We start from the raw sequence: 25293 nt of genomic DNA, 5'->3' as shown, positions 1-25293 counted from the left end.
TTGGGGTCCCGATCCCAAGTTTGAGAGCCACTGATCTAGAGAGGGATGGGGAAGTGCTCAATTAGTTTTCAATGTCCTGTGTATGTGCAATTTTCAACAGGTGTTAACCTAGTCCATGCACCACGGCTTGCCAACTCACACACTCGTTGACTCATGGATCACAAGCTGTGCCCGAGTGAAGTTTTTCCAACAACAGTAATACTTCTGTTACTATTGATAGCAGATCTGAAACAGTAATGTCCGTGATGCTGCTCCTCTTAAAGTGTGTATTAGGGATGGGACGATAAGCGATATTATCGTTTATCGTGGTAATCGATAATTGTATCGTGGAGATTTAATTTGTCGTGAAATCCTCCTCCGTCATGCACTGGGATCATTTCACCTTTTATTTGCCGAGCTGCATATCCGGTACCATTTAAACCCTCTATTAGTAAAACGTACTTATAATATACGTACTTGATAAAGTCTTTTTTTCACTCTCTACCAAATCTCTTTGCCAAAAAATAGCCATACAAGCTCGTGACGCGTTGTGAGCTTGTAGATCTGTTATTTTGGCAAATTTTCTGCCCCAGGATAATGAATGGTAGGGATATTTTGATATTGAGCTATTTGAAAATCCCATCCCATCTGCAACCTACTAGCCATAAATGCTCAATGCATTTCAATAAAATAATAGGTCTCGATTAGATCGAGACATATGGTGGGAATGATGGCTATTGACCTGATGGTTTCTATTGTGTCAAGTAAACCTCTATATTGTTTTTGCTATACTGTATGTCATAGAGGCTCTTGAATGCAATTTAATTTGCAATTGGTCTGTTTTCACATCTTGGGCTCTATTTTCGTCCATACCTAAACCTTTTTTGCCATTTTATACTACTATTTTGAAAAAACATTTGGAATATTTCAAATAGCTGATCTACAAGCTCACAACGTGTCAATGTAGATCGGCTATTTTAAGTATTTTAAAATGTTTTTCAAAATATAAAAAAGGCAAAGAAGTTTAGGTATAAGGGATAAGGCATGGAAGAAAATATAGCTGCTTGTGTTACACCATCAGAGTCTAAAACACAGAACTATTTCAACTCATAACATTTTTTAATCAATGACAAAACATTCCAAAAGGAAATGCCAAAGCTAGTATAAAAAAGTAAAGAAAGAACAAACAAAAACAGAGAGGAAACAGGTGACAAACCAATGATGAGCATTAGAAGTGCATGCAATTTGATTATACGGTGCAAAAATAGATCTCCTCTGATAACAAGGGGCCGACAGGGGTGACAAATTCATTCATTCCACCCCTTCGCCATCAGGAACTATGTACTTATGGCCACTTAAGCTTCACTAAATGTTTCAAGCTGAGGTGTTGCTTCTTGATTCATGTACACTGCATGAAAGTCAAACTAAATAAATCCCTTTAGCGTTTGACCAATTCTAACAATTTTATGCAGCAGAGAAATGATCGATGTTTGATCCACGGATGTAGACACAGCTCATTATTCATCCTTTGCTTTCAAGGAAATATTGAAATGAGAGTAAGTGTATATTGCCCTAGTAAAAAGTGTTTAGGCTAGAGCAGTGGTCCTCAACCTTTTCAGGCCACGAGCCCCAAAATAATCATATTTTAACTGGGGACCCCCCACCCTGACGAGCACTAAGAGTTGAGGCATTACATTGTGTATTACACAGAGGCGTTGTGAGCATGTATGTAGATCTGCTATTTTCACAATTTCTGCCTCTAATATTTGACAATATGTTTATTTTGTCATTTTAGAGGTGTTAAAAAGTCCTTAAATTGCCACTTTAGAAATGTGCAGATACCCTCTATACATTTAAACTTTATGTTGGTTTGTTTACTGTTGAGTGAGAAAACAATGTTGCACATTAAGTTAATCATCTGGGGGGACCCCCCTGGGGGTCCTGACCCACAGTTTAAGAACCACTGGGCTAGAGGGCACCATGGACAGTAACAAACCAGTCACTCTGTCTGTCTGTCTGTCTGTCTGTCTGTCTGTCTGTCTGTCTGTCTGTCTGTCTGTCTGTCTGTCTGTCTGTCTGTCTGTCTGTCCATTCATCTTGTGAATTAACATCAGGGCGTTGTCACTTTCAGCTTGCATTGATCTACGTTAACATTACATGTACAATTTCAGAATAATTATTATCTGCAAGTGCATTACTGTCTAATTCGGGGTGGACGGTTTAATGCTTATTTCAATTGTACAGATCATTATAAACATAGCTAATTATACTTCTTAAAACACACTCAAACACAGAACTATTTGACAAAGGTAAAGCCCACATGTGTTGGCAAATCAATCAAGTGTAACATTACATCTTCAACATTCCTTGGAATGTATCACTAAATCAAGAACTAAAAATAATAATAAAATAAAATAAAACATAGCAAGAACATACACAAAGAACAACATGACAAAGACGTTCTAATCTACATCTATCCGTTATCTCATGTAAGAATTCCTAAGACTCATCTGTAAGTCTGTCAGACTCGCATATATAGGCACCATAACTGGGAATTCAGAAAACCAAACAATCTGGAGCAAGGGTCTTCAACAGGGGGTCCGGGACCCCTAGGGGTCCTCAGAGTTACTAAAGGGGGTCCTCCAAATCTTTGTGTGATAGAAAGAACAAATAATCTCCTTTTTAGACAGATTCTTAACCAGATTCTGAGAACTTTAGCCAAAAATAGCGAGGCGTTGTGAGCTTGTAGATTGGCTATTTTCGGCAAAGAGGTTTGGTGTAGAGGGGAGAAGTATTAACAGTTCAAGTTCTAAAATACACTGATGATTGTGCTGACAAACAATTAAACTATATGGAATCTATGAAAAGGTTGTGGGGTCCCTGCTTCATCTCTCAACTAAGGGGTCCTTGGCCTGAAAATGTTGAAGACCCCTGATCTGATAGGTGTGGTAGTCTTCCCTGGTCAAACCCCTCATCACCAAATGGCCCTGGGTTTACAGGGAAGCCTTAAACAAAACATAAACCCTATCCTATGATTGAAGTCCCCCAGGGCTCTATACTAGGGCTTGTCACCTTTTCCCCCTCTACATATCTTCGCCGAAAACAGCAGATCTATTTAGATCGACTATTTTTGCAGGATGCAAAAAAATATTAATAAGGATGCAAAGGGTGTTGTGGTTAATAATGTGTCCATGTTTAGTTATACTGTCTTCATGAGATAGATGAATAATGGAATCACTATGCACATTAGCATGTTTGACTGGTGATGAAATGATAAGAAAATGTATTATAGGGATCAAAACTTACTGATTAGGTAATCTCATTTTCTGTAGACCCTTATAATGTGACATCATAGATCACTATTATAATGTTTCTACAAACAAAAAAATAAACAAAAAAACACACAAGAAATGGAGACAATAACAATAACAATTGAGTGCTTATTATGCTTATTCAAAGTGTGAAAAGAACTGTACTCATGTCATGGATGCTTAAAGGAATAGACTTTCTTTCTATTGATTACTCATGCCATGGAGACTTGAGTTTTTGTCGCATTCCTAAGACAATAATTGGTTAAATGTACCCCCATTGATTCCCGGATCTGGAATCAATGTGGTTAAATTTACTATATATTTTTTTTGTCTTAGGAATGCGACAAATACAAAACAATATTATTGAATTTAAGTTTCCATGGAATTAGTAAACAATAGAAAATAAGTCATTTGGGGGGTGAACTACTCCTTTAAAAGATTGAGTTGCATCTGTTGGTCGTAAAACTTTCTTCATGAGTTATTAGACAAACATTGTCTTTGTTATGATAAGTTTGTCAAATAAGTGTGCAAAATTCACAACTGCGAAGGTTTACTTTAGGGTTGATGCTCCACCTCATCCTGATGAAACCTTGCGTTTCTACTGTAGAGAAAAGGTTTGATTTGGCCAGATAATATATGCACACGTACACTGGCTGATCCAGTGTCTAACAGTACATGCACAGAAACACATGAGGAATAACAGTGACATCTAGTGGCTATCATCAACACTTTCAAAATGATCCACACAAAGCAATGTTGTTTTTGTTGGGGTTGAGAACATCTTTGGTCTATACTTCTATAGAGTGAACAGGAGGGTACAGCCAAACATAGATGCATTTATATCGTCACTGTCGGGCAGAAGCCTCGTATCTCCAAGTTTCAAATTAGTTTTTACGTAAAGTAAAGCCCTGCTTCATCACAGGAGGCTGTCGCACAAAACTAGTGAAAATAGCAGAAAAACAAGCACACAACGCCTCACTATTTTAAATCGTATTTAAAATGATAAATACAAAATGAACGGTTTTGGACATACAAAGGTTTCCACCCGACACACAATATTCATCATTAGAAGAAAAAAAAAGAAAGAAAAACAGAAAAAGAACTTTCTGGGGAAATAAGCCTGTGTAATTACGGTATGCAAAAGGTATGCACACTAAAGCAGTACAAATCAAACATTTATCCAAACAACTAGGATGTGTGCATAATAAAGACATTCAGTTTGTCTCAGTTGACTGGCCACGTGAACTGGCCTCAAGCTGTGACCCAGAGTCTCTCCATGCATTTACAGGTATACTCCAACCAAACCCCAAACACCTCACTTTTAGAACGGCTTACTTCTTCTATGAATGTTGTGACTGTCAGTGAGTGGGACTGCTACGTGTGAATCCTCAACCCACCGCGGTACAGTTAGGTTCTTGTAAAGGAGCGCTTGTTTTCGGTGGAGATGACGGAGGCGCGCCGTCCCAGGCGACCTTGACCCACCTGAGACAGCGCTGAGCGAGCGTTAGCGAGTCGCCGTGTCGAGCGTTGCGAAGGTCGCCTGAGCCGACTCAGCGCCGTTAGAAGTTGTAAACTAGGGGGCAGGCATGTGCATACATAGATAGAAAGGGGGCTTGAGCCCCTGCCCTTTTATCAGTCTGTAAAAAATGCCCTCTCCAGACCATGAATGCAGTTTTTTACTATGGTGAAAGAAATGCAAATGCCCTCTTTCCATGCCATACATGAAGGCGGCATTCAAGAGAATTGCCTTATTCAACTCCCCTGAACTTGAATGCTGCATCTTATGTTGAAAGAATTGCCCTCTCTGTGTAGAGATCCATGCTGTACACCACATATCCAGTATTGACTTATTGTTAGTTCCGTGTGGTATCAGGCACCGAAAATAGCCGACCTCCAAACTCACAACGCGTCACAGCGCGTCATGTTGTGAGCTTGGAGGTCTGCTATTTTCGATATTTTCACCAAAAGGCCCTTTTAGAAATCAAAAAGACATATTACCTCTCCGACTCTGAGGAAGACTAAACGTCGAAACGTCAGTCACCCTGTCGCTCTACAATAAAATAAATAAATGTGCAGACCAGTTGAGTGCTCCATCATTTTTATTTGGGTAGTCATTTTTTGAAGTGCCCAGGTAATATGTCTTTTTGATATAGTTTGTCCTTGTTGAGCACCAACGAGTCCTTCTACCAATAACTGCTGGCTGAAGCGCGCAGACATCTCCTACTTGTATGCCCTTTTAGAAATGTCAGCCCCTGCCTCTCTAACATTCTCTGCACGTCCCTGCCAGGGGGCCAGAATACCTCAAGTGAACACAGTGGAGCACTCCCTACCTTCGGTTCAGCCAATGACAAGCTTCCGCGGGCGGGTCTTAAAACTGTATCGTGGTGGGTTTCAGATACACGCGACTGCTACAGCAGTGGTTCTCATAGTGGGGCGCGCCTCCCCAGCATGGACCTGTAGGCTCTGTTTCTAGGTGGAGGCAGGGTGGAGGTCTAGCCCTGGGAGAAATACTCCAGGACGAGCCGCAGGTGTCCAAGGCGGTCTTTGAGGGAGTTGAGGGAGAGCACGGTGGTCTGGTAGGCCGGGTCCAGCTGGAGCACAGAGAGCAGCCACCAGCACCACTCTGGGCCGTTGGACGACGCCTGCGGGGGGTCAGAGTAGGCATGACAAATCAAATCAAATCAAACTTTTTTTATACAGCACATTTAAAACAACAGAAGCTGAGCAAAGTGCTGTACAGGGTTAAGACAAACATCAACAGCACAGAGCAAAGAAGTACATTGTTAAAAACACACAGGAGGGTCAAGTACAATTAAAAGCCAGGGAGAATAAGTGAGTTTTTAGTAGGGATCTGAAAACATCATTGGACTGGGCAGATCGGAAGGTTAGAGGCTAAAAAATGAACTTCTGGGAACTCAGATTAGGGAGAGGTAGTTTGTTCCAGAGCCTGGAGGCGGCAGCAGCAAAAGCACGCTCACACCTAGTTCTTTTATTAGAATTAAGAATTGTTAACAGTGATAGGTCGGCTCTGGCTGGGGTTTATGGATGCAGGAGCTCGGCAAGGTACAGCGGGGCTAGGCCATTTAACCTGTTTGGTGCCAATCCCGAGTTTCCCGAGTTTGTATTGGTACCCTACCTGTGCCAACCCCGAGTTTCCCGAGTTTTTTGTTTACCTCAAAAAATGTATTAGGCATGATCACGATCGCGAAATTGCATGTTTAACCCCATAACAAACCAGATCTTTCAAACATGGCAGCCATGTTTGTTTACATAATGTAAAAACTAAAAACATAATGGCTGATATCTCATGAATGTCTGAATGGATTTCCAAGCAGATTTATTTTTGTTTGAAAGCTGTGAACAGCGTGCACAAATGTGGTGCATGATCTAGGCATGGGAGTGCATGATCCATGCACTATGAATTACATGGAAGTCTATGGAGACCATGGCATCGCGGACCTTCAAAGAGATTTAATTGATAGCAACAAAAGTGTTAAAGATTTAAAGGAGCTATAGTCAACTTTTTCTTGAAAAACCGACGCTAAAATAAAAATGTTTCGAAAATATTTTATAAAAAAGATTAAGCTTCATATATGTGTTTCTATTCAAAAATGACTACAAAAAGCGTAAAATAATGATACAATAACTTGGAGTTTACATCCCTCCTTTATCTTTTATATGGATTGATAAGGGATGTAAACAAAGTCGGCTTGACAATGGCCAAAATTATTATTTGAATCATTATTTTACGCTTTTTGTGGTAATTTTTGAAATAATAATAATAATGTATTAGAACCGTTCCCGGGTACGATTTCCCTCTCCCCACTGCTCAGTGGTCATTCAACTGCAATGGTACTTACAATATGTGCCTCATAGGGGCGCTGTGGATTATGGGGCTTTTGGACATAGCGAATCTCACGACACACGCATAGCGAATCTCACGACACACGCGACAGAATAAGTGTCAGTGTTTAGAGCAAATAATAAAGTTTGACTGTGTTCCTGACAATACACAGCGTTCACACCAATCACTGGCAAGCGGTCCCGGGTCCACAGTCCACACCGCTCAATGTGAGGGCCGCGTAGCAGCCAGTACCTCTAGTGTCGTAAAAAATACCAAAAGGGACCATGTACAATGAAATGTCCCTAAAAGCTAATAAAACCTGCCTATTATGTGGATAATGTCCTGTGTTCTGGTGCTGACCTGTATGTTCTCCTGGCTCTCGGGCATGGCTCCATACTGCCTGATGATCTGCTCCCGGATGGGGTTGGTGAGGCGCTGGTACCACTCCTGAGCCTGCTGGTACACGCTGTCATGGAGACGCTGCAACAGCTCCAAATCTGCCCCGTCAGCCTGGAGAGGAGAGGAGACGTTTAGCACAGTTCAATGTCAGCTCTTAACCCATTTAGAACGGGTACACATTATTGTGTATCATTATTTTATGCTTTAACTATTGAAAAATAGCAGATATACAAGCTCACAGCGCGGCACCGAGTGCCGCACTACGAGCTTGTAGATCTGCTATTTTTGAAAAGTCGTGAAAACTATAATTTTGACCCGATTCTATGAGTGTCTTTTGAATCCTTCTAAGATTTTTTGAAAAACCTATGTTTCTATATGTCAGCAATCTGGCCAGCCATCGTCAAAGAAAAGGTGTTTTTCACTTAACTGGAGCTCAGTTAGTCTGTTCTTGAGAGACTATTATGTCAGTGGTTCTCAAACCTTTTCATGTGCAGGACCCCCGGACCCGCATCTCAAAATATTTAGTTCCAGGGACCACCCAGAAGCAAAATTTTAGTTACAAACATTCGCTTTGAAAATACATATATTCAAAGATTTGCACACATTTTCACGACTTTTTCAAAAATAGCAGATCTACAAGCTCGCAGCGCGGCACTCGGTGCCGCACTGTGAGCTTGTATATCTGCTATTTTTCACTGGTTAAAGCATTCAATAATTCTAAATTCATGTAGGCCTAGAATAATTTAATGCTTTAACTATTGAAAAATAGCGGATATACAAGCTCGCAGCGCAGCACTCGGTGCCGCTCTGTGAGCTTGTTTGATCGTGATTTCTTTTTTTTTTTTTTTGCAAGTCTTTGAATATATATTTGGGAACATTTGTAACTCAAATATTTGTTTCTGGGGGGTCCCTGGAACAACATGTTTTGAGATGGTGTTCCGCAGCTAAATAAATGAAGTTTTGGGGGTTCTTGACTTGAAACGGTTTGAGAACCACTGATTTAGAAGAAGGATTTAGAAGACATTTATAGAATCGGGTCAAAAATATTCAAAGTCTTGCCCAAATCTACAAGCTCACAGCGCGGCACTCGGTGCTTGCTTGTGAGCTTGCTATTTTTCAATAGTTAAAGCATTAAATAATTCTAGTGCCTAAATGCGTTAAGTAATTGTTGTTTGTTGTTCTGCTGACCTTCTGGTCTTCCAGGTACTCTATGTCAGCAGTGTGGTAGCCATCCCTCTGTCCTCTCTTCAGCACCCTGAAGCGACTGCCCCCGACCGCGTCCACATAGGACCTCCCGTCAGGCAGCACCTCCAGGCTATGTATCTCCAACATACAGCCATAGTCTGCAAATCTGAGGAACACAGGACCCATACATATGTCAGTGATTCTCACATTTTACCTGGATAAATCACGGGTGTCCAAACTTTGTTCAAGGGGGCCACATTAGAACATCTTAAAACACCCAAGGGCCGACTACATCTCCGGAACAAATGTACTTTCGGTCACATACTAAAATTACGTTGTCTTGGATTAAGATAAAGACTAAAATGCTCGACTTTTAGTTGACCAAAACTTGACAAAATAAAAACAGGATGAGGTTGACTATGTGATAAAAAACTAACAAGGGCGATTGAAACTGGACTAAGACTCACATTAAATTAAAAAGAAATTGCTCATAAAATTAACAACACTACTTCCTGGTAGGATATAGGCCTACCTATGTGCCAAACTAGAGGTCTCTGCTACTGTTACTGTATGAGGAGGACCAGGGCTGTGAACCACCAATCTAAAGCTCTCTCGTCAGGCTGAGAGAAAACGGCAAGAGCTGAGGTCAGTGATCTAGTAGCCTAGCAACGATAGATTAAGCATCTTCAGCACATGTATCCAAGTATCAGCCAGACATAATCATCTCATCGGATCGAACCACAGTTGCTAATGATGCTCTCTCTTTCTCTCTCGTTATACTGGGATAACACTGCAGGAATACCAAGGGTTGGGATTGGGAACGCCCCTCCCAAATATCAGCAGGGGTGTTCATCCTAGTTACAGTCACAAGCTCCTGTAAATACTTTTCATTTAAAAATAACACAATGTGATCTTTTTTTTTTTTTTTTTTTTCAATCTAAGTAAAACCTCACAATGCTCACATCATGACATAGATTGTCTATTTTTGCTACGTTTGCATGACACGGTCATAAAATGAAGCATAAAATATATAATTAATTTATTAATATATATGAAGATGAAATATGGAGATCAAAGATGTCTGCACAACAGAAATAATACTTATTTTCTTTCTGACTACTTTTTACAGTTCCAAATGCCAATCCAACTTTAGTTTCTTCAGTCAAATTCACATTGACTGGGAATAGTGTGTTCCATCTGTCCACATGGTGGCACTATAAGATCTAAATTAAGGTGCCAGAGACTCAAACTAGTGAAAACAACAGATCTACAAGCTTCGCACTGCATTGTGAGCTTGTAGATCGGCTATTTTCACTACTTCTTATACACGTTTTCTAATTTATGGAATTTCTTGCATTTTTCTTTTATTTATCCATGATGAAATCACTTAGAATTTTTTTTGGGAATGTTTTTTTTTAATTGTTTCTGAAATAATAATAATTCAAAACAAAATGTAGGAAATGAAAAACTAAGGGACCCATAAAAATGTGTCCGCGTCCCACAAATGAGTCCCGACCCAATGTTTGGGAACCAGTGCTATATAGATAGATAATACAATATGGGGTCTGGCTCTAATCGACAGCACACTATTTCGGTGTCGTACCCTTTGCCGAGCTCATAGCAGCACATGCCAAACTTCTTGGTCCCCGTCTCCATACAGCGGCGCATCATGAGCCGGTAGCGGGGCTCGAAGACGTGCAGCGGGCAGGGCACTCCAGGGTAGGCCACCGTGCACACAAAGATAGGGATGTCCTTGGTAAGACTGCCAAGAGAGAGAAGGAAAATTGAGACATAACACCAGGGGTTAATGGATACAGTGGGACCTGTTATGCATAGACGCCGACTTTTGTGCGCACCACCGGGTGCAGAACTACCTTTAAATGCATTTTGAGAAAAGAATAATGCTGCTACTTGTTCCAAAAGCTTTATACCCTGTAAATATATAACATGGCACAATGTGACATAGCTCTGTTTACACAATGCTGTACCCCCTCCAACTGTATATATGTTCCCCATTTTCAACTGTTTTTATTTTATTTGTGACACTTGCTTTGGCAATGTAAAAGTATGTTTTCTCATGCCAATAAAGCACCTTTGTATTGAATTGAATTGAGTGGACAGGTTGTCCGAGTGAATGGGTGAGCCACTGTAACTGTAATTGTAATGTAAATCTGACAAGGTGCTCCCCATTACGGCCGGGTGCCAGTGCGTCCCTGCACCCACTGTGGCAACGCCTATGCTGTTACAGTATGTCACGTCTTATTTGCAGGTCTTATGCAGGTCTTAAAGGGATATTTTACTTTCTAACTTTTGTGAGCAGCCCAGCCCATTTTTAAGTTTTTTGATTCAGTATTTAGATATTTGATATTCATTTTATCAGACCTGCCCCCTTCCTACAAAACCGTAACTTCAAATGTAACTTCAAAATCCTTTTCAACCGTGTTAGATCATGTTAAAGGGGAAGACCACCCATTTTCAATATTGAACTATGTCATTAATATAACTTAGAAGAGTTGTGTGGAAACAGAAAAAAGTTTGCAACCTTCTGTGTTGCCTAGAACTGGAGAATTGATTTTGGGGTTTGTATTGTAAAGTACAATGTGTGATGTCATCAAGTTGTAATTTACAATACAAACCCCAAAATCAATCCTCCAGTTCTAGGCAACACAGAAGAGGGGGAACTTTTTTTGTATTTCCACACAACTCCTCTAAGGTATATTAATGACATAGTTCATTATTGAAAATGGGTGGTCTTCCCCTTTAAATCCCCATTCTTGACACAAGAGGTCTCCCACTCTCAATCGCCCTTCTGCATCAGCGTCAACCTTGTCCAAAACCTCAGCCGATTTAGCTCCTCGCGTGTGAATGTGTGAATGTGTGAATGTGTTGCTGTGTGATTGACAGGTTGCCTACTCAGAGAGCTCAGCCATCTCAGCCTCGTGGATGTGTTTCCTCTCAGCCAGCTGGGAGGGGAAGAGTCGCAGCATTATGTCCTGGAGCGCCACCGTCGGGTTGTACTTCCTGTTCTTCAGGAACTGAAAACAAAGAGGGACTTTTTTCAATATTAATTTACGATATTAACCTAGACCAGTTGTTCTCAACCTGTGGGTCGGGACTAGGGATGGGACGATATGAAAATGTCATATCACGACGATTGTGATAAAAGAAATCGCGATTTACGATATTATCGTGATAATCAACATCACTACAGTGCCCAGATTTGGAGATGACATCACAAACACTGGCCTGGTCACGGCATATATGGGCATAAAAGAGTGCCAGCCTGCTAGACAGATACAGCGGGTATTGCACAACTGGACAACGATGGTGACTATTCTGCCCAACAGGCACCGGTCTGGGTTCTCCAACATTACTTCTGAGTAGGGTGGCCACCAGCAGGACCTCAGAAAGGAGGACACTTTTCTGGGGCGCGCTGTATGGGACCCCCAAATTGATATGTAGGCCTATTAAGTCGCGGACCCCCTTCTCAAAATATTTTGTGCCAGCCAGGGACCCATTATTATTCCAAATTTGTACAAAAAAAAAAAAAAAAAGATCAAGCTCATAGCTGGTAGATCGGCTATTTACGAATATAGTGTAAAATAGGTTTAAACTAAGACTGGGTAGCCTACCTCCTTTATTTATGCACCCAAAGACCCTTGATGAATTCTTTTATTTTATGATGGACCTACAGTACACTGTATCTTTTTGTGTAATTATTCTTGAGTTAAATTGTCCCATTTGAAATCTAATCCACATGACTGGCATAGCAGAAATAATAGAACAGAGAGAGGGGAAGAGAAGGGGAGATATATGTGTACTAGATAGCTCAGCTGCAGTTATTTTGTTACTATAGTGACTAGAGGAAAACCTAGCAGCAGCACATTGAGTTATTGCCTGTCAGTCAAAACATGCATTACGTTCTACCTTTCCTTTGCTGACATCAACCCGTTACACACAGTACTGCAAAGTGCATGATACTCCGTCAATTCTGCGCTTTCCAATCTTTATTAACTAATTTACCTTGCTCCATTGTTGGCTAAATGACGTTTCGTTTCGGCGTCTTTTGGGCAAATCTGAGCTGCAGTTCATACAACTACTCGCCGTGGGTTTCATCCACAAGCGTGGGAGGAGCGACTGGAGCGTTCAGTGTGAAACAGTTGGGAGCGAGCACTAAACGAAATGCATGCACGTACGTAGCACGCGACAAGCTGCGTGCGGTGTTGCGCTTTGAGCTTGTATATCTGCTATTTTTCTATACTATACCAATGAAATGGGAGATTTGCCGAGATATGTAAATGTAACCATTAAGCAATAACATATGCACTGTAGCCTAATCACTCTGAAACCCGGACAATTGGGTGTCCGGCCAGAGGCTGCGCTGGGCGGAGGACAGCGCGGTCAAAAACCGGACTGTCCGGCGTAAATCCGGACGAATGGCCACCCTACTTCTGAGACTCCTACATTCAATCCCTCATCATCGCACACCCCTGGGCACAGGACTAGTCCTAATAACTGGAGATGTCCATAGTGTTGTGTAAATGGTTACCTCTTGAAGGGGCTGTTTGCAGAGGGGGCAGCGAAGGTTGTGGTCCAGACTCCTTTCGATGCAGTTCTTACAGAAGGTGTGGCCACAGGGAGTGGTAACAGGCTCATAGAACAACCTTCAGAAGGAGGCAACAAATCAATAGTTCTGCTAAAAAATCTATTTATTTGTAATGTAGCTTTGGATAAGTTGCGTTTTGCAGCCTGCATGGTACACCTGCACGCACCACTTTTTGTGCAATCTTAAACAGAGCAGCTGGTAGCGCCTTTTTTGCTTTAGTGCTTTGAGTTTAAGTTATTTCAACTTGGGGCATTTGATACAAAATCACAATATGCCCCTCAAAGCAAACTCAACCATAGGCCACTTGTCCAGGAGTAGCTGTCATTTTAGTGTTTGTGTGTGTGTGTGTGTGTGTGTGTGTGTGTGTGTGCGTGCGTGCGTGCGTGCGTGCGTGCGTGCGTGCGTGCGTGCGTGCGTGCGTGCGTGCGTGCGTGCGCGTGCGCGCGTGCGTGCATGCGTGTGTTAGTGGTGTAACGATCAACGAGTGTTGAAAGAACTTTCAAGAACCCGTGAAGTTTCGGGACCAAGTTCCGCTTACGTTTCCATATAACCAGACCTAACCGGGAAGGTCCCCAATTAAGAGCAGCAGCGCTACTGGTTTAGTACTACATCAAGAGCAGGACCTGGGAAGTGAGGGTACATTTGGAACCCCTACAAGGAACCCTCACAGTGTAACCAAGTGGAACCAAAAGGATTTAATATACCGGTATGTCCGCTTCTTTTCCAATATCGCGCATTTGGTCAAAACGGCCTGAGTGCTCCTTCAATACTGACCTGATGCACAGAGGACACTCGAAGTCTGAGCCGGTAAGAACAGCCAGGGAGCTCCCACTCTGCTGACTGCATTGACCTGGAGGTGAGGAGTGGAAAACCTTTAACTCTGGAGTCTTCAATATTTTCAGGCCAAGTTGAGATAGATGAAGCAGGGACCCCCACAACATTTTCATTGATTCCATATAGTTTCATTGTTTGACAGAATGACAGCACAATCATCAGTGTATTTTGGATTCATGTCAATCTACACCAAACCTCTTTGCGCGAGGCGTTGTGAGCTTGTAGATCGTCTGGCTTTAACTCTATCACTGGTTAATATTAGGGGGAGAATGAGGACACACGTATATTATATTAGAAGAAAACCCATCATAGGGTGCACTTGAAAAACAATCTAGTTTGGCAATGAGTTTTTGAGTGATGCTAGGGATCTGCGATATGGAAAAATACAATATCACAATATTTTCCCAAGCTGTATCATGATATACGATCTTATCACAATTCTTTTCCATGTTGGTTTTTATGGTTATTTTTCAAGTTACTTAACAGTACAACCACCAACAGTACAAGGTAACAAAAACTAAAAGAAAAAGGAGTAACAGACCATTTAGACCAGTTATCCTCAATGTGGCGTCCAGGGACTCTTGGGTTCCTTTTGGGAGGTCTAATTACAAGTATGTAACTCAAACAGTATACAAATGAAACCAAATGGACCCGTAAGGGGAGACCTTGACATTTTAAAGTTTGAGAACTACTAATTTAGACAAAAATGTAGGTTTGTGTGTGTGTGTGTGTGTGTGTGTGTGTGTGTGTGTGTGTGTGTGTGTGTGTGTGTGTGTGTGTGTGTGTGTGTGTGTGTGCGTGCGTGCGTGCGTGCGTGCGTGCGTGCGTGCGTGCGTGCGTGCGTGCTTGCGTGCGTGCGTGCGTGCGTGCGTGCGTGTGTACCCCTCTCATGTCTGTCCACCTTCCTCATCATCATTTCTTCATCCTCCTCAGCAGTAGGAAGGAAGGACACAGCTTGGCAGAGGCTGAGGCAGCACTCTGTACTGGAGGCCTGTTTGGCCCTGGAGCCCTGAGGACAGAAAATGACTGAAGGAAATGTTCCCAAAACAAGAAATAGCCCAAAACAGGTAACACCCAAAAAACAAGAAATGCTCCCAAACACAGTGTGTCAGGGACGTGCAGAGAATGTTAGAAAGGCAGGGGCTGGCATCTCTAAAAGGGCCTTTTGGCAGAAATATCGGAAATAGCTTCACCGGTCTTTCGATGTGTCATTCTTTCAACAACCAGCATCGGCAGGTTAGCAACTCACCCGTGTCACGGTTACTGAGGTTAGGGTTAGGGTTTGGGTTAGGTTTAGGCATAGAGGTTAACATTCACCCGCGTCGGCATGGTTAGCTTTTCACCAGGTTATCATTCACCCGCGTCGAAAGAATGGACGGTCAAACAGATGTTATGTCGCAATATCGACACGCTCCCAAATTCACCGTCATCTCAGCCAGCCTGTGAGGATTACCTCTCTCCCACCGCCGCCTTCTCTCTCCTCCTCCAGCGCTGGTCTGTGGGCCTCTGGGTGCGCTGGGCCCTGGGAGCCGCTGAGGCTGGTGATGGGGCAGGGCTCTTTCAGATACTCAGTCACCACGTGCAGGATACTCGACACCTCCTCGGGCACTGCCATGCCCTCTGTCTCCAGGATCTGCCAGTCATGCAACAAATTAGATCTTCTTAGCTTTGATTTAGAGCAGTGGTTCTCAACCTTTTCAGGCCGCAACCCCCAAAATAATCATATTTTAACTGGGGACCCCCCCACCCAGACGAGCACTAAGAGTTGAGGCATTACATTTAGTAAAACACGGTTCTATTGTGAAAATAACAGATCTACATGCTCACAAAGCCTCACGCTGTATTAAAAAATCAAACCTCGGTTCGAAGTGAAGCGGTGGACAGATAAAACCTCTATTCTGAATGTATTTGTGGCTTACTACATATTTTAAACCCTGAAGGTCAAATTATCATGTGAAGCTTGACCAATCCTCAAAGTATCCATTCATCTAACCGGGAGGGACATCGACATTTTGCTTTTTGAAAAAACCTATTCATTCTGGACTGATATTTTACACGTACGGGACAGGAAAAACCTGTTCATTCTGGCCTGGAGTGACCATATATGGACATAAGGTAACATACTTTGTGTTTTTGAAAAACCCTGTTCATTCTGGACTGAGATCACCATATATGGTAATTAAACGGACATTCTGTTTTTGAAAAAGCCTGTTCATTCTGGACTGAAATGACCATATATGGGCGTGATACACACAAAGCCATTCAAACCGCTTCAAAAATCCTTAAATTACGTAAAATTTTCAGTACTTTTACTTCTACTCCACTACATCTCAGAGGCAACTATTATAATCCTGCTTGCGCTCCTAACGCAAGGATCCTTGGTCCTTGCGCTGATCTTCTCGCAGAGCCTTTCACACACAGCGAGCAAAAGCCTGCAAAGCCCGATCTTGCGTCAGATCGGGGGGTTTTGTCGTTGAGTGCCAAAAATGGTCGGCAACAGCATAATCGGAGCAAATATAATGCAGTGTTTACTAGGCCTTACTCGCTCAACTGACAGAGAGGACATAGTGCCCCCCCCCCCCAATTGTGCTTGTATGGAGCTTGACCTAGTCTCTGTGGTGATGACAGGAACTTTACCCCTACAACACAGGGGTAAAGTTAGGGCCATCATGATAACAGTATCTGATAACAATTAACCACACATGCTCTACAAGAATCATTCGTTCAAATCACCATATACCATCACACTTTCTGTCTCTACATCCTGTAATAGAACGGATGTATTTTTGGTTCTGTTGCACTGTTTATGTTGACATTCAAACCTGTGAGTCTGTTAGGGCAGTGGTTCTCAACCTCTTGGTCGGGACCCCCAGGGGGGTCCCCAAATTATTTTGGGGGGTCCCCAGATGATTGACTTAATGTTGTTTTCTCACTCAACAGTAAACAAACCAACATAAAGTTTAAGTGTATAGAGGGTATATGGCTGCACATTTCTAAAGTGACAATTTAAGGACTTTTTAATACCTCTAAAATGACAAATTAAACATTGGCCAAATTGTCAAATATTAGAGGCAGAAATTGTGAAAATAGCTGATCTACATGCTCACAATGATTCTCAAAAGGTTGAGAACCACTGTTAGCAGTTAGGGGACAGGCTCTGACAGGCATCAAACAGGTAGCTGTCTTAGATCCGTCAACTCGGTGCACAACCACTTTGTTCAAGTTCAAAGGGGCGCAATTAAGAGCTCTTGCCGAGCTCCCCCGCCTCCCCTCACAGACAAAGAAGTCGATGAAGAGAGATGAATGTCAACAGAGCCAAAATACAGCCAGGGGGAAGTGTCTTTCTGCAAGGAAAAACCCCAGCACAATAATATAGTGGCTGATAAAGGGAAATGACTACTAAAATATTCATATAGATATATAATAAAAAATCTAATCTAAATATATTTATATGGCACATTACATGTGATATTACAAATATTAGGCAAAGGTCCACAGATGAAAAGTAAGTTATGATAAAAGAATAAAACATACAAACAAAACCAATGGAATTAATAAGGAGATTAAAATAAAAGGCAATAGAATACGAATTAAAGTTATTAAACAATAATAACTGCTTCTATGTGAAAACAAGGCTAAAAGGTCTAACACTAAAACATGTCATCCTAAAAGTAACTTCTCCTTGTCCTTGTTCATTTCAACATTCAATAGCAGGGTTCAAGGACAGTAGCCTATTTGTTTACATCATGAACATAGTCCGATGCCATAGAGTTGATCTATCCTTGGATAACCCAACGTTATGGACTTGTGATTACCTAACACTTTTAACTGTCTCTTTTACTGCGCCAATGGCCTCTCACCCACCCACAGCAGGAAACAGACATCTGCAGCAAATGTCAACACTACGAGACTGACGAAATCCAAATTTAGAATTAATCGTGTAGTAATCTCTCAAGATCTGTCAGTGCCACTGCTCTAAACATGTAATGATGCTGAAACAGAGAAGCACCTATTGATAATAAATGTCTAATAAAACCTGGAAACACAGTACTCCAGGGGTCTTCAACAGGGGGTCCGGGGCCCCTAGGGGGTCCTCAGAGTTACTACAGGGGGGCCACCAAACCCTGGTGTGATAGGATAATCATTTTAAATGAACAACTTGAACCCTCGCATCCCTATACTCTGAGGAGAACTTTAACCAAAACTAGTAGATCTACAAGCTCTCAAAACCTCGCCCTGTGAGCCGTTGAGATCTTCTTCTTTTTTATCAGCTATTTTTGGCAAATAGGTTTGGTGTAGAGGTAAAGAAGGAATACAGAGTGAAAGGTCAAGTTTTGCTGATTTTAAGTGGTTAAGTGTCAAAATCTGAATCTATCTATATGAAATCTCCATCACACATTTATACATTATGTCCCTGTTTCATCTCTCTCTCTCTGCTAAGGGGTCCTTGGCCTGAAAATGTTGAAGACCCCTGCAGTACTCTATTGTACATCTGATAGCATATTTTTTTTGTTTCTATGTCACTGTATGTGAAATGAGCTTTTGTTGAGGGGTTTGGGTGAGCTGCGGAGAGTGGACGGGCCTCAAACCTTTTTGATCTGGCTCTTGGCAGGAACAAAGTCAGCCTGGAGCTTGAGACAGCGGTGGAAGTGGATGAGAGCCTCTGTCTGTCTTCCTATCTCCAGCAGGACATTCCCTTTACGAAACAAGCCCTGCGCAGTGACAGAGAACAGTTACCGTATTAGTATGGCTATTATGACTTTTGTCAAATACGATATATAGCAGTGTTTCCCAAACAGTGAGGTCAAGACCCATTTTTATGAGTCGCTAGTATGGTAAATATTCCTTTTTCTTTTAGGTTTCCTGCTAAAAACAATGTGCTAATTATTATTTCAAATACAATCAAAGCTTTTTCAGATATTTCAAAGACCTTTCAAACATTTTTCAAAACAATTTAAGAAATGTAAAAAATATATATACTGAATATACAGTTTACAAGCACAATGTGTCGCATCGCAACACATTGTGCCTGTAAATTGTATATTCACTAGTTGAAATAGGGCTTAAGTGATTAATGCTTTGTGTATTTTTTTAAGTTTGGGTATCGCAGCCAATTTATCTTTTGGGTCATCGAGCTGAAAATGTTTTGGAACCCCTGATCTATTAGGACTGACTGTCTACACCGTTATTTATTTGCAGATGATCAAAACAGATTTGCATATTCAGACATTGTCAACCTATCTGAACAGCTTGCTGTAAAGACATAACAACATAGGAGTGAGTAATGCTTAATTTTATACTCTTGTCGAACGACGGTGTTACTCTCCAACATTAGCAGATCTGCGAGCTTCTTGTAGATCTGCTCATTTCGGTGAGCGATACGTCATACGACGAAGTGTGATAGGCTACATCAAGCTTCGAGTGTCAAGACAGACTCGCTTCAAACCACCTCGAAATGAGGGTCATCATGTCTGTTTTGTTGTTGTGTTTCTTGGCTGATCTAACTTGATGAAATCAATCGGATTCCAGTCTAGATAGGGCTGCCAGTAGGGCTGTCACAATTATTACATAATCGTCTAATCGCAATTATTAGACATAATCGCAAATATTTGACATAATCGCAATTATTTGACATAATCGCAATTATTTGACATAATCGCAATTATTTGACATAATCGCAATTATTTTGTGATAATCGTCATAATCGTTTACATGTTGAAAAATGTTTATACATGTTCAAACATTTAAAAAATAGGGGAAATAGCAGATCTACAAAGCTTGTAGATCGGCTATTTCCACTATCAATGTTCTTTTTAAAGTGTGAAGTTGTCAAATATGTCCTTAATTTCTTTGTATATTTAGGTTATGTGTTTAGTTATGTCATATCTGCCATGCGCAACTTCAAAGCCTACAAGCCAAACAGAAATGTAATTGTCAAGACAAAAACACAATTAGATCGTTAATCGCAATTATTTGAGTGACAATTAATCGTCATGTAAAATGTCATAATCGTGAAAGCCCTAGCTGCCAGTCGCATAACACAATGACCTGTCTACAGCATGTCAATTCAAGGATAAGACTTCTATAACAACAACCTTGAACAATGCACATAGATTGTTTATTCCCAGACAGTTGACTAAAAGTAAAACACCAGTACAACAGTCATTTACAGTAACATGCAGTATATGATGAACATATGGCACTACAAATAACATTATTATGGTCTATTGCTGTAATTGTAGCCAACCACCCACAGACATGGAATGACTCACTTATAGCTTATAAGTAGCTATTTGCATAACTTCATGATGAATGACATAACATGGCATAAGTGACATAACGTGATATTTTTTTTTTCTTTTTTAAGTATACGTCCTATTTCTGTGTCAGAGTTACAAAACTGGAACCTGCACCAGCAAAGAGAACAGAGACCACACAGCACAAGTGAGAGTAAAAATAAAAAATAATTAAGGCCCCTACACCTTGGGCCCTAGTAACTCAGTCCCACTCCCCATCCCCCTTGTGACGCCCCTGCACACGCACATACATCCAACCCTGTCTCTCACCTCAGTCCAGTTAGGACGAAGGCAACAGAGGTGATCTAGGTCAGTCAGCGCATCGGAGTAAAGTCTCAACCCCAAATTGGCTTCCGTTCTGAAGACCTTCAAACTCAGATCATCTGGAGCTGTAGAGCAGAGATGTGAGAGAGAAAATGAGCAGGCGTTCTACAGTACATAACTAGATACAGTGAGTAGCATATCACAAATAACTAGCAAAGTAAGCACACATATACTGTATATCACACATACTGTAAACAACCAGATAGTGTTACATAATAATTATACAATCTAGCATACCATATATATAACACACACAGTATATCATATTTAGATAACATACTCTCATACTATATGACAAATATACAACTAGATATCATACATAACATACAACAACATGCATTACATATAACTATTAAAGGACAACTTTGTTTTTTTTATAACAAGGGTTCATATTTTAGATTGTAATTAGAGAAAAGAAAAGATGAGTGTTAAAATGTTTTCATTTACTGCTTTCTATTGTTTTAGCGATTTTAGTATTTTAATTTCAGTAGGTGGGGGCATGCCTATACAAGTGGCTAAATATGTATTTTTAGACACAATAAGCCAGCGATTTCTTTGTTACTATTTACACCAGCCCCCATAAGTCACATCTGCCCATGAAAGATTGCAGTGCATCTTTGGAAATCATTAAAATCACTAAAACGATAGAAAGAAGTAAATGAAAACATCATCTTTCTTTTCTTTTCTCTAATGACTATCTAAAATATGAACCCTTGTTGTAAAAAAACAAAGTTGTCCTTTAACTACATAACCTATATTGCATTATAACAAGCATTACATATAAGCGTTACACAAATATGATGTAACTACATGGTATGCATTATGTAGCACATATATAACTACACAGCAGAGCAAACATATATAACACACGCTACATAACACGAACCCTGCACAAACCCTGCTGCAACAGCTTATTATTCTATGGACAATAACTGTGCATTGAAAAACATAATATATGATGTACCTTATTTTATCTTCTAAATAAAATGCAAGTCTCAACCCTTCACTCACTAAGCTGAAGTATAAATAGCACTATTGTTCAATTTGTGCTACTGTTAGAAAACTGTCAATGTGAACAGTGTGACATAAAATATGGGCCGCCAAACATTCCTGTCCATAACTGTGACTAGCTGATTCTGTGAATATGTAATAGTGCCCATTTATTGTCATTAAAGCAGCTAAGCTTTTGTAATGTGCATGGCCCTCAGGACCTCAGGTAAGAGTCTCTGCTAAATGCCTAAATAACAATAATAATAACATAATATAACAAGATGTACCTATATTGCCGAATTGTCAAAGGAACAAATCATTTATAGGAATTCCTCATAGGAAGCTTTATTTACAATATGATTTCAGTTTCCAGGTGTGCTTTGACGACGAAGAAAGTGATCACACACTGATCTGGTGTGGTTCCGCGATTATGCAAATCCTAAAAAGCTAAAGAGCATTTACACAAGAACTACTGCTATGCAAGACAACTAAAAGGTTATTTGGAATAGCAGCAGGCCGCCTCCAATTACATTTCGCAGAAGGACGTTATTCGGTATTCAATTACCATTATGAACAAGTGAAACTCCTGTCTAGCCTTTCACTGAAGAAATCCCTAGAAAGTTTGCTCTCAAAATAACAACCTCACAGCTGGTGTGCATGCTAGCTGTGTCCCTTCTAGACAGTTTGGTGAACACAGCTTCACATGTCAAGGGCCTTGTTGAACTGTAGCCTATACCTGTCCTGTAATGTACGTATCCACATCATTAGAAGCACAAGTTATTTTAAATGCACGTATATTTGTTTTCTCTATAATAAAATCCATCGCATAGGCGTAAATGGATAGGCGTAAATGGATATCATTGATATCAAATGAGTTATGAGTGTCCCAACCAAAAGCTATAAATACAGCCAGTATAATGTTATTCAACTACCTGGGGCTATCTGAGTGAACAGTAGGCTATCTAAAACCTAAGTCTTGGAAATTGAACTGGATAGGCCACATAGAAAGCAATAATATACCAGTAGTTCTGTAACAAAACATGCTCTAACAGGGAACCTGCAAGGCAGGAGGAGGAGAGGAAGGCCTGGAGCCAGCTGGAGAAGGACCACAGAGCAGAGATGAAGGAGCAGGGGCTGTCTGTCATAGGGGTGGGCGATATGGTGATAAATATTGTTGAGACGATACAATGTCTCCACGATATTCCTTTTCAGGGATATATATTGTGATACAATGAGGGAGCCATATACAAAAATCCTGTTGAATTGTTAATACAGAGATTCATTGCAGAATGCATTTAAATCTACATTTTGGTCTAAATCAGTGGTTCTCAAACTTTACCATTTGGTTTCATTTGTATACTGTCAGAGTTACATACTTGTAAGGGTCAATTTAGACCTCCCAAATGGTACCCAGAGAGTCCCTGGACCCCACCACAGAACAGGAGATGAAGGCTTTCATGGCAACAATTGGATCAGGGCACAAAGGAGTTTCACCAATAATGGCCTATGTTCCTCTGGGAATTTAAAGGCATAACAAGTAAGTTGAAGCATCTTAGCTTTCATCTATATTTGGGCCAGCCTGGTGGGCATAATCATGTTGACTACTTATAGCATTTTGTTAAGCCTATGTGTATGGTTTCATTTAGTGAGTGCACATTATCACTGTGTCCTGCAGAGTGGAAGTGTTTTGGTACTGGGCAGCTGCCAAAATGTTGAGCAGTGCGTAGAGATATAGGCTATATACACTGTCTGGGACACAAATGCACACACAGTAGGCAAGCCCACATCTCGATGCATGTTCCACTGCAGTGTCAGTGAGGTTCTTCGGCGACTGCGGGTCTGTGATGTAATACACACATAAGAGATAACAGTCATCAGAACCCTATTCCAGACTTTATTTTATTTTGTATTTATATTATTTATGTATTTATCAATGTGTCTCTAAAATCTCTTTGTGACGTCTGCTTGCGTAATGATGCTTGGCATGCATTGGGATTTCCATGTTACACAATTTAACGTACAGGCGTTATGTCACGGGTTACACAATGATGTGTGTCTCGCTGCACTCAGAGAAGAAAAAAAACTCTCTTGTTCTTTTATTCGCAGATCAAACTAACATCTTTTTGTTTACCTAGGTCTATTCCCTGGTTGGTGATGCGCAACGCCTCGGCGAACTCGCCGGCTCTCAGCCTCTCGTGGATGCGTCCCTTCATCTCAGCCTCCTCGGGGAAGCACTTCTCCACGACGCGGATGAGCAGGACGTTGTTCTTTGCGGCTCTCGTGTCCCGCTGTCTCAGTCGCTCCTTGCACTGCGGACACTTGGACGGGAGGTAGGTCTCCACGCACCGGCGGCAGAACGAGTGGCCGCACGACACGGTCACCGGCTCCCACATCAGGAACAGGCAGACGGGGCATTCCAGCAGATCCATGGTGGTCATCCGTGGTGGCGAAAAAGGAAAATCGCTATGATGAGGGGTGGTCGGTTGGCTGGTTGCGGCTTTTTCCTCAAGTTAAATAATTACAGGACGGGGGATTGTGTCACTATCACGTGCAACATGGTTTAACTGAACCATAGGTTAAGTAACACATATATTCCCTCTGATCTTGTAGCCAGAACAGGCTACACTAGTACTACCTGTATCCCTTTCTAGTACTGAACTCGCTGACCGCGACTGACCTCAGATCACTTGCCCTATAATAGCCTACTGCTCCTACTTCATGCAGGCTCCCAAGTCCCCCCCTTTAAGTCTGACTTTCTGCTTTGCTGTCAAAAAATGCATTCGCCGACGCGTTAATTGTATCCACTGTCAATCGGATTTGAGTCTTTGGTTTGGATCGAACAACGTCTTCCCTTTGCAATAAGTCGGAGAATAGATAGAGCCTCCTCCCCTCAATCCGTGCGCCGCTTTTCTTGTCGCTCCGAACTCCATCAACGCGACGCGAATCGGATCGGGTCAGAAAGCAGCACGGACGGATCGAACCACGGATGTCCTCCTCTCCTTCAATGTTCAAGTTGTCTGCCTGCCGTCGGTTTCCTACCGAGTCAAAGCCACAATATAGGTTACTACTATGTAACGCCGCTGTAAATTACATAAATAAAAGACCACGTGGTTCAACCGCTGGCAACGCCATTGGGTGAGAGCTTTGGCGTACCGCCCTGCTGTTGTGAAACACAATGATGGCGAGTTTCATAAGCCCAGAGTTCTGCTACCTTGAGTTCTATTCTATAGCCTAGCTTAGGGGTCTTCAACGTTTTCAGGCCAAGGACCCCTTATAGTTGAGAGATGAAGCAGGGACCATCCACAACCTGTTCAAAGATTCCATATAGTTTCATTGTTTGACAGCACAATTATCAGTGTATGTTGGATTCATGTCAATTTGTGTTTTCAGATATTTAACCACTTACTTGTCTTGAACCGTCAATACTTAATAAACTTGACCTTTCACTCTGTACTTAGTCTGCTCTTTTCACCCTCTACAGTCTAGTCTACACCAAAGCTCTTAGCCAAAAATAGCAGATCTACA

General features: G+C 41.4%; 1 protein-coding gene across 1 annotated transcript; it reads right to left on the bottom strand.

Moving 5' to 3' along the window:
* Positions 1–2076: 2076 nt before the first annotated feature.
* On the bottom strand, positions 2077–24793 carry lonrf4 (LON peptidase N-terminal domain and ring finger 4). The gene is made up of 12 exons (XM_080745699.1): positions 23900–24793; positions 20725–20843; positions 18748–18870; positions 15612–15791; positions 15041–15167; positions 14099–14174; positions 13268–13382; positions 11632–11753; positions 10322–10480; positions 8722–8884; positions 7495–7644; positions 2077–5932 (listed from the first exon to the last, which is right to left on the bottom strand). Exons 1-12 carry the CDS (start codon positions 24204–24206, stop codon positions 5783–5785), a joined length of 1791 nt encoding a protein of 596 aa, XP_080601825.1. The 5' UTR covers positions 24207–24793; the 3' UTR covers positions 2077–5782.
* Positions 24794–25293: the final 500 nt, after the last annotated feature.

The sequence above is a fragment of the Nannobrachium achirus genome (genome assembly GCF_963921795.1).
Source record: "Nannobrachium achirus genome assembly, chromosome: 17".
Taxonomy (NCBI): domain Eukaryota; kingdom Metazoa; phylum Chordata; class Actinopteri; order Myctophiformes; family Myctophidae; genus Nannobrachium; species Nannobrachium achirus.
The sequence above is the reverse complement of the archived record's forward strand: the minus strand, read 5'-3'. Positions and strand labels throughout refer to the sequence as shown.

Coding starts and splice junctions, on each gene's coding strand:
- lonrf4 (XM_080745699.1), bottom strand. CDS start 24,206: ATGACCACCATGGATCTGCTGGAATGCCCCGTCTGCCTGTTCCTGATG. Junction 20,844..23,899: donor CAACCAGGGAATAGACCTAG/GTAAACAAAAAG, acceptor TCTGCTCTACAG/CTCCAGATGATCTGAGTTTG. Junction 15,792..18,747: donor CCAAGAGCCAGATCAAAAAG/GTTTGAGGCCCG, acceptor CATGACTGGCAG/ATCCTGGAGACAGAGGGCAT.